General features: G+C 49.5%; 2 protein-coding genes across 2 annotated transcripts in view; both read right to left on the bottom strand.

The window, feature by feature from the left end:
* Positions 1-1,603: 1,603 nt before the first annotated feature.
* On the bottom strand, positions 1,604-2,235 carry LOC307077282 (transcription factor 15-like; the record flags this gene model as incomplete). The annotated part of the gene is made up of 2 exons (XM_079738651.1): positions 1,604-1,636; positions 1,741-2,235. 2 exons carry the CDS (start codon positions 2,233-2,235, stop codon positions 1,604-1,606), a joined length of 528 nt encoding a protein of 175 aa, XP_079594777.1.
* A 506-nt stretch (positions 2,236-2,741) lies between these two features.
* gpr180 (G protein-coupled receptor 180) overlaps positions 2,742-9,348 on the bottom strand; it is a gene marked incomplete at its 5' end in the record, with an annotated part of 7,096 nt that continues 489 nt past the window's right edge. The window contains 8 exons of the mRNA XM_079738186.1: positions 2,742-3,857; positions 4,473-4,550; positions 4,636-4,827; positions 5,876-6,033; positions 6,198-6,247; positions 6,795-6,975; positions 7,725-7,830; positions 9,135-9,229. Of these exons, the coding sequence (XP_079594312.1) occupies positions 3,696-3,857; positions 4,473-4,550; positions 4,636-4,827; positions 5,876-6,033; positions 6,198-6,247; positions 6,795-6,975; positions 7,725-7,830; positions 9,135-9,229 (1,022 nt within the window). The 3' untranslated portion in view covers positions 2,742-3,695. The remainder of the gene's footprint in view (positions 3,858-4,472; positions 4,551-4,635; positions 4,828-5,875; positions 6,034-6,197; positions 6,248-6,794; positions 6,976-7,724; positions 7,831-9,134; positions 9,230-9,348) is intronic.

Genomic DNA, 9,348 nt, shown 5'->3' with positions numbered 1-9,348 from the left:
AAGGCACAGACTTGGAAAGCTTTTTTTTTCATTCAAATTTTCTTTTTTTAATAAACTCCCGGTGCGCTTACTCAGTTGTTGATGCTTCGTTCTATGTGTAAAGGGCAAATGTTGCCCTAGTCATGCTACTGCAGAGGTTTGGCGCTATTTTGAGCAATATTAGTGTTTACAATTTTTCGATTTGGAAACCGTCACACTGCCCCTAGCCAGTAACATGGATGCCATTTGGGCTGTTACATTGCTCCGGGCATTCGCGGGCAAGCTATATACTCGATAATCAACAAAAAAAGGTGTCTGGAGGGTTTATTTTGTGGGTCTTCATGCCGAAAAAGACCCTGGGTTCAAATTTTGCCGGAATTACATTTTATCGTATTTTATGCGGTAATCTTCGTTGTCTAACACAGCAATTCCCAATCCGGCCAGTGGACCAGCTAGAACCGGACCTTGAAATATTTCCAGAAAAAGCAAAAACTACTTTTGTGTGTGAATCTCAGGTGACGCTTCTTGCGTTTCTCTTAATATTTACTTTATATTATTCCATTGTAGAACGGAGCCTGAGACTCAAGCAGTTCATTGCTGTTGATACATTTTTGTGAATTATATGACACATAAACCATCTTGAAAACGGCCACATAATTTGTTTAGAAAAGATGCATCTTAAAATTAAGGCATTAAATCGACTATACCGGTCCTCGATATTTTTTTATGAATATGCCAATTTCTGCTACCTATTAGACTTAGATACCTAGTGGTTATGCGCATGCGCATCCGCATGTCAACACTATTGATCCGCGGTGTAGTAGTCATGTAAATTACACATAATGCACCCCTGAAATCTCCAATAAAGACGTTATAATATAGTATCAAAATAGGCTGTGTAAATGGAGTGAGTCGCGATACAAAATAACAGTGATTCTGTAGTGGGAGCATCGTTTGATGGAGGCAATTGGTCTACAGAATCACGTTATTTTACACCACTACTCGCCCCATGTACACTGTAAGAATACGGGAAGCATATTTGGAGATAGCCTTTTGGATATTTCAGGGGTACAGTATGTGTATTTTACACGACTACCACGACGAAGATCTATAGTGTCGTCATGCGCATGCGCATAACCACTAGGTAGCAAAATCTGACGAGGGAGCAGAAATTGGCACTTGTCCCGTCCTTTGAACAGAAAAGGTTGGGAACCCCTGGTCTAACATACTGGAAGTCTCGCACACATTATTCCTATTTACAAGCGCACACCCATATCACCCAACATGGCACGCGCACCAGAACACCAGCGCTGCTTCAACCGCTCGAGCTTGGGGGGGGGGGGCTCGTTTCCCGAAATAGACGTCCGTCAAAAGGGGGGGGGGGGGGGGGGGGGGGGGGAGGGACTTAACCTCGTGGGCTCAGGTGATGGTAACCACCGAAACAAAGGCGGGACCGGGACCCCTCGCGCTTGGGACAGAAAGTGCATTTCAGTGATTCTATATTCATATTTACAACGTCATAGTCAGGTTTGGCGCGTGACTTGCGACCACACACACACATACAGGTGAAGGCGCGAGCCCGCGCCTCCATGTAAACATTGACGTCTCGTGGCTCCACGTCGCTTCAAAGGGCCGAATGTTTCCCGCCGTCTCTGAGCTGCGAGGAGACAACATCACACAATCAACACACCAGGGCTCGCGCCGAATTCAAATCGTGTTCTTCCTGCCCCTCGCTCGTGCTCGTGCGGCTGTCTCACTCACCGCCTTCCTCTGGTCGCTGAGGCAGAACGTGCAGATGGGTCTCAGCGAGGAGCCGCACGCGCCGACGGAGCCCTGGTACCGTAGACAGGGCCGCCGCTCCTCGCGCTCCTCCTCCCCCGCCCCGAGGAACAGCACGTTGGCCAGGTGCGCGATGTAGCCGGACGCCAGCCGCAGCGTCTCGATCTTGGACAGCTTCCGGTCCGCGGGCTCCGTGGGGATGAGGTCGCGCAGCGCGGTGAACGCCGTGTTCACGCTGTGGGTCCGCTCCCGCTCCCGGGCGTTCGCCGCCTGCCGTTGCTTGGTGACGCCCGGCAGGCGCCTGCTGCCGTCGACCCCCCCGCCCACCGCCGCCCTCCTCCGGGAGGGGTCTCTGGCGTCTGCGCCTCCGCCGCCAACGCCCGTGGATTCGTCGGAGCCGTCGCCGCTGTCTGAGTCATCCGAGTCGGACGGGAAGCCGTCCGGTTGCGCGCCTGCGTCTCTACCCGTGGCTTTCATGGTTGGCTTCGAGTCGACTGTGCCCGGGTGGGAGCGCGCGGAAAGGCGCCTGACAGGCAACGGCCCATCACCGCGAGCTGGAGTGAAAATAGCACCTGCGGGCAGCAGCTGCCGCGCGATCCGGTGACCGTGGGGGGCTCGCGCTGCGCGTCGCGTTGGCAGATCAGTGCCATGTCTAGAGTGACGGGTCCTTTCTTGGTCGCCAGGACGCGGGGATTCGGGAGGGAGGAACAGGTGGTGGGCGGGATAGGGGACACCTGTCGTGATCCGGGGAGAGCGACGGAATAAATATAACGACGCGGGTCCCGCTGCCTCCCGTGCGGAATTGACGCAGCGCGCGGGTCTAAATCAGCCCCTATGTTTGACGTGACACGCTGCTGTCAGGACCTCTGACCTTAGATCCCATTGGTTGCCGTTCTCAATTCTGAATCGATGAAACGTAGGTTATTTTTATGTTTTTTATTTGTAGTTTATAAGCGTATTTACATGGTATCCCTGAACATATTCATAACTTTTATAGTGAAAACATTAAGTTGACAGGACGTTTATAGTGAAGAGAGTTGGCAGAGGACTTTTACAGTGAAAAAAATAGTTGACTGAAAACATGAGTTGAAAGGACTTTCATAGTGAAAACATGAAGGTGACAGGACTTTTATTGTGAAAACAGAGTTGATAGGACTTCTATAGTGAAAACAAAGAGTTGACAGAGGTCTTTTATCATGAAAAAATGAGTTGACAGAACTTTCATAGTGAAAAAAATAGTTGACTGAAAACATGAGTTGAACGAGGACTTTCATAGTGAAAAGAAAGAGTTGACAGAGGACTTTTATAGTGAAAACATGAGGAGTTGACAGAGGACGTTTATAATGAAAACAAAGATGACAGAGGACTTCTATAGTGAAAACATGAAGCTTTGACAGGACTTTTACAGTGAAAACATGAGTTGACAGTACTTTTATAGTGAAAAAAATGAGTTCATAGAGAACCTTCATCGTGATAACATGAAGCTTTGACAGGACTTTTAAAGTGAAAGCATGAAACTTTGACAGGACTTTTATCATGAAAACAAAGATTTGACAGTGGTTGCAGGTCCTCCTGATTGGCTGATTTTCTCCACCTCACTGAATATTCAGTCTTTGTGAACACACTAGCTGAAACTAAAAGTCAATCCTTAAATATTATAATCCATCATTCCTGATCGAGTTTGCCGCTGTCGTCTCATCAGTATGAATGGGGGGGACTGTTTCACGGGAGAGGGGGAGAGAGAGAGAGAGCGAGAGACAAACTGTCCTCCCTCTCCTCACCTGCAGGACTTTAACCCCTTCTGAACGACCTCTGCAGGCGAGGGTCAGGCCCCCCCCTCACCCTCACCACGGCAGGGTGAGGGGGGCGTGGCCTCCTCAGGGGCGGCCCCTCGAGGCCCCGCCCCCCCGGGACATGGTAAGGGGGGCGTGGCCTGCTCAGTGGCGGCCCCTCGAGGCCCCGCCCCCCCGGGACATGGTGAGGGGGAGAGAGACGGAGGAGAGCGAGGACACCTCCCAGTAGAGCGAGCGGGACAGGAAGAGCTGGTAGAGGATCACCACGGCGATGGCCTGGCACAGGACCACCCCTATGGTCACCACCTGAGGGGGGGGGGGAGAGAAAGAGGGGGGGGAGGGAGAGAGAGGGAAGGGGAGATGGAGGGAGGGAGGGGAGAGAAGAGGGGTGACAGGAGGTTGAGAGGGGTGGGAGAGTCGGGGTGAGAAGAGGTAAAGGGGAGGTTGAAAGCGGAAGGGTGAGAGGAGGGTGAGAGAGAGAGAGAGAGAGAGAGGAGGGTTATTACCCAATAATAATAACAATCAATAATAATTATAATTCATTTGTCAGTAAATGACGTGAAATAAAAGAAAGTGTCGCTTTCCTTTTAGAAGATGACAAAACCGAGAGATAAAAATAATGGTCAATATGGAATCGATAAAAGATCTACAAATTGAAACCATTCATTTCTGGTCAATGTTAAAAGTAAGCAATCTTCGCAGAGGTGAGTATAAAACGAATATAATCAAGTTTAAGCTTAAGTACATTTATTTTATTCATTAAATGTTTTCGAAAAGAAAAGTTGGATACCTATTTGTACATTTTTTTCGATTTTTCCATTTTATATTTGAACATTTTGTGTATTTTCTTAAGGGGAAATTTCATTTTTTTGTGTGTAGAAGCGGGGTCTGTGAGGTGTGAACATGGACCGGTGGGCTCACCTTCTCCCTCTGGTGGTGGTTAAAGACCACCGAGGTCACGACCAGCACGGGGTGGCAGAGGAACCACAGGAAACAACCCTTCAAAGTAAAAGCACACCAAAGCCCAATGAATGAGTTATAAGGACCACACGACTGTGTGTGTGTGGTGCGAGGTGTGTCTCACCTTGGAGAAGCCGAGGTAGAAGTCCCTCTTCAGCGCGCTCCGCTCCGAGGAGATGATCTGGTAGAGGACCGAGGCCAGGATGATCGCCATGGCGACCCGGAGCACCATCAGCAGCCCCCCGGCAACGCTGCTCTGGGCGTGGAAGCTGTGGTGCTCCGTTTCCGTGTACTGCTCCCATAGCAACAGCCCCCCCTGGGGAAGGCATCGAACCGTCACCCCTGGATACATCACACTTATTGTGTGTCTGTTTATGTATGTGTGTGTCTCTATGTGTGTGTGTGTTTGTGTGTGTGTATGTCTATGTGGTGTGTGTGTGTGTCTATGCATGTGTGTGTGTGTGTGTGTCTCTATGTGTGTGTGTGTGTATGTGTCTCTGTGTGTGTCACTTAATGAACATACTTCTGTTTCTTATTGTGCGCTTGTTTTTGGGCTCACCCCATGAGGTGCGTCCAAAACAGCATGTACCGACAGCGATATATTGTTTCACATCCTATGACAAATGTACTTATTGTAACAAATGCACTTATTGTAAGTCGCTTTGAATAAAAGCGTCTGCTAAATGCCCTAAATGTAAATCTAAATGTAAATGTGCGCTTGATTCTAGACTCACCACACTGAGGTGCGCTTGATTTTAGACTTACCACACTTCGAGGGTGCGCTTGATTCTAGACTCACCATCTCAAGAGTGTGATTGATTCTAGACCCACCACACCCCGAGGGTGCATTTGATTCTAGACTCACCACTCTGAGGTGCGCTTGATTCTAGACTCACCACACCATGAGGTGCGCTTGATTCTAGACTCACCTCACCATAAGGTGCGTTTGTTTCTATACTCAACATCCCACTGGGGTAAGCTTGTTTCTAGAATCACCTCTGAGGTGTGCTTGATTCTAGACTCACCACACCATTAGGTGCGCTTGATTCTAGAATCACCACACTATGAGGTGCGCTTGATTCTAGACCTACCACACAATGAGGCGCGCTTGATTCTAGACTCACAACCCCACTGGGGTGCACTTGATTCTCGGCTCACCCCCTCACCCCTATGCGGCTGATAACTAGACCAGTACTCACCAGTATGAGGCTGATAATCAGACCAGTACTCACCAGTACGAGGCTTATAACCAGACCAGTACTCAGCAGTATGGAGCCGATAACCAGACCAGTACTCACCAGTATGAGGCCGATAACCAGACCAGTACTCACCAGTATGAGGCTGATAACCAGACCAGTACTCACCAGTACGAGGACCCCGCCCAGGGCCAGGGTGGTGGAGGTGGGGGAGGAGTCCCACTGCAGCGGTCTGGACTGGGGCTTCCTGCCGCGGCTCAGGGTCCAGCCCATACAGAGACTGAGCAGCATGTAGAGCATGGACACCTGGGACACCATGTCCAGCCCTGAGGGGGACGGACAGACGGACAGACAGGGGGCCGGTGGGGGGGGGGGGTGTTCATACCTTCCTTGTGGTGAGTGTGAGTGTGAGAGAGAGAGAGAGTGTGAGTTCATTGCTTCCTGGCTTAATCTTATTAATCGTATATCCACAGTGTGTGTGTGTACTCACATTCTGCCAGGCTGCCCATGAGAGGAAGACCGAGTCCGTCTCTAGAGTACCTGGGACAGAGAGGAGGGGAACAGCCTTTAACATCACCCCCTCACTCACACACACACACACACACACACACATATATATATTTCATACACTCACACACATACATTTGAAGGCATAAAAAAAATCATCTTTGTAAATAAATAAATGTTCTCAATTAAAATACAGGGTGCATAAGTATAGACACCCCTATGTTAAATTTCCCTATAGGCAGGCAGATTTTTATTTTTAAAAGCCAGTCATTTCATGGATCCAGGATACTATGCATCCTGATTAAGTTCCCTTAGCCTTACATAATTAAGGCATTAAGATCAACTTCCAAAAGATGATTTTTTTTATTCCTCTTTTTAGTCAATTTCACCATGGGTGCCTAAACTTGTGCCTACCACTGTATATCTCACACACCATAAACTGTATATCAAACACACACACACTCACACACACACACACACACACACACACAAACACACACACACACACACACACCCATCTGTGATCTGTGACTCTAGACCCGCCCCCCTGAGGGTGCTCTTGATTCAGAGACCCCCTCACCTGGCCAGGTGGAGGTAGTTGCATAGGGCGGAGCCTCCCTGGAGGGCCAGTGCCGTAGAGAGCACCTGCAGGGCGGTGTGCATGGGCCCCCCCTTCCTCAGGGCCTGGAGGAGGGGCTGGACATACACACAACCCGCCACGAAGTAGGCCAACAACAGCAGGCAGTAGAAGCTGTGGAGCCCTGGGGTCAGGGGTCAAAGGTCAGGGGTCGAATCGACATCAGACAGAGAGACAGAGAGAGAGAATAGGCCAACAACAGCAAGCAGTAGAAGCTGTGGAGCCCTGGGGTCAGGGGTCAAAGGTCAGGGGTCGAATCGACATCAGACAGAGAGACAGAGAGAGAATAGGCCAGCAGCAGCAGGCAGTAGAAGCTGTGGAGCCCTGGGGTCAAAGGTCAGAGGTCAAAGGAGATAGTGTAATTGTGTGATAGTAATGCTATAGTCTTAAACTAAGTGTAAGTAAGGCTATAGTGATGAGCTAAGTGTTAGTAAGGCTATAGTTTTAATCAAAGTGTAAATGTTTGATAGTAAGGCTATAGTTTTAAACTAAGTTTAAGTGTGATGGTAAGGCTATAGTCTTAAACTAAGTGTAAGTGAGGCTATAGTGATGACCTCAGGGAGAGTGTCTGATAGTGAGGCTATAGTCTTAAACTAAGTGTAAGTGAGGCTATAGTGATGATCTAAATGTGAGTGTGTGATAGTGAGGCTATAGTCTTAAACTAAGTGTAAGTGAGGCTATAGTGACGATCTAAGGGTGAGTGTGTATAAGTGAGGCTATAGTGACGATCTAAATGTGAGTGTGTGATAGTGAGGCTATAGTTTTAAACTAAGTGTAAGTGAGGCTATAGTGATGATCTAAATGTGAGTGCGTGATAGTGAGGCTAGAGTGATGACCTCAGGGAGAATGTGTAAGGGTGAGACGGTGCCTTACCTGCCTCCTCCACGCTGAAGTGATCGCGGGGGTTCCCCGCGGAGTCGGGGTTCAACAGCACCAGAGTGAAGCCCACGTCCCCGTGGGAGGGGATGGGCCCTCCCTCCTGGGAAGGGAGGGGGTGGGAAAAGTTGGGAGAGCGAGGGGGGTTGGGGGAAGGAGGGTGAGGGAGAAGGAGGTTGTGGGAGAGAGAAAAGGGTGGGAGGGAGGAGGGGTGAGAGAGAGATGGTGGGAGAGAGAGAGAAGGGCAGGAGGCAAATGGGGAGAGAAAGGAGAGGGTAGGAGGGAGGAGGGTGGGAGAGAGAAGGGCAGAGTGAGGAGGGCGGGGTAAATGAGAGAGGAGGATGGGAGAGGATGAGAGAGAGAGAGGGTGGGGAGGGTGGGTGAGAGACGAATGGGAGAGAGGAGGGCGACAGGGGAGGGTAAGGCTACGTTTACATGATGACGGTATGAACAGATGAAGCAAAAGTGGCGTCGAGTCTTCACTTTTTATTCCACGTTTAGACAAGCGTTTTCGGGAGGAAATCTGTTTGCATACGGTGACGCAAAAGTGTGGGATTGGATTGGGTATGCATGTCAGGCGGCTAGGTGGTGCTGTGATACACTAGCACGCAACACCGCCATGTCTGAGCGCATGCGTACAATCTTCCTTCTTCTCTTATCTGTGCCTTGAAAACCAAAACATAATTACAAATCCTTCTCTGTTCAGTAATACTATCTGTACATATCCTGTACATTTCGTGGAAATGTACGTGGACTCCTGTAAGTTTATTAGAGCTGCCAGAGCAGCTTGACGGTCCGACGCATGGAAATAATCCAACATGTTTGTTTATTTCCCTGTACCGGGGCATGTATGTGACGTAAACGTGTACGCGACGTGAGCAGGTCTGAGCAGAGTTTTGCGTCTTGGCAGTGTAGATGAAAACGCTACGGCGGAGCGTATTCAAGTTTTCCACTCTGGAGGGTGGTTTCAAATTTTTGCATTTTTAAGCCCCAAAAACGCCGTCACCGTCTAAACGAAAGGCACTTCCAATAAAATATTTTGTCGTTTTTTTACCCGCAAGCGTCCTCGTGTAAACGGGGCCTAAGAGAGAGTAGGTGGAGTGTCAGCTCAACTCCACAGTGTTTTGGGAGGTTTTTTCTGGAGACTTCTACTACATTTACATTTACATTCGCATTCACATTCAGGGGATTTTGCGGATGCTTTCATCAAAAGCGACTTAAAACAATTCATCACACACAGATGGCGGAGTCGACCACGCAGGACGAATGCCAGCCTGTCAGGAGCATTCGGGGTGAGGTGCCTTGCTCAGGGACACCTCGACGCTCAGCTAGGACTATAAACCGGCCTTTGTTGTTTACAAACATTCTGAAATGCCGCATACTAGAAGGGAGGCCCCGGGCCCTTACCCCGCAGGTGTAGCGGTCGACGTAGAACGCCTGCCACACGCTGGGGACCAGCTGGGGGGGGAGGGTTTGGTTGTGCTCCTCATCCGTCAGATGGACTGAAACGAGAGAGAGAGAGAGAGAGAGAGAGAGAGAGAGAGACGGAGAACAATGAAATGTTGTGTGCTTTGGTCTCTGTGTGTGTGTTTGTCTCTGTGTGTTCCACTTTGTGTCTTTC

Source organism: Pollachius pollachius, assembly GCF_949987615.1.
Source record: "Pollachius pollachius genome assembly, chromosome: 6".
In the NCBI taxonomy this organism is placed as follows: Eukaryota; Metazoa; Chordata; class Actinopteri; order Gadiformes; family Gadidae; genus Pollachius; species Pollachius pollachius.
The sequence above is the reverse complement of the archived record's forward strand: the minus strand, read 5'-3'. Positions and strand labels throughout refer to the sequence as shown.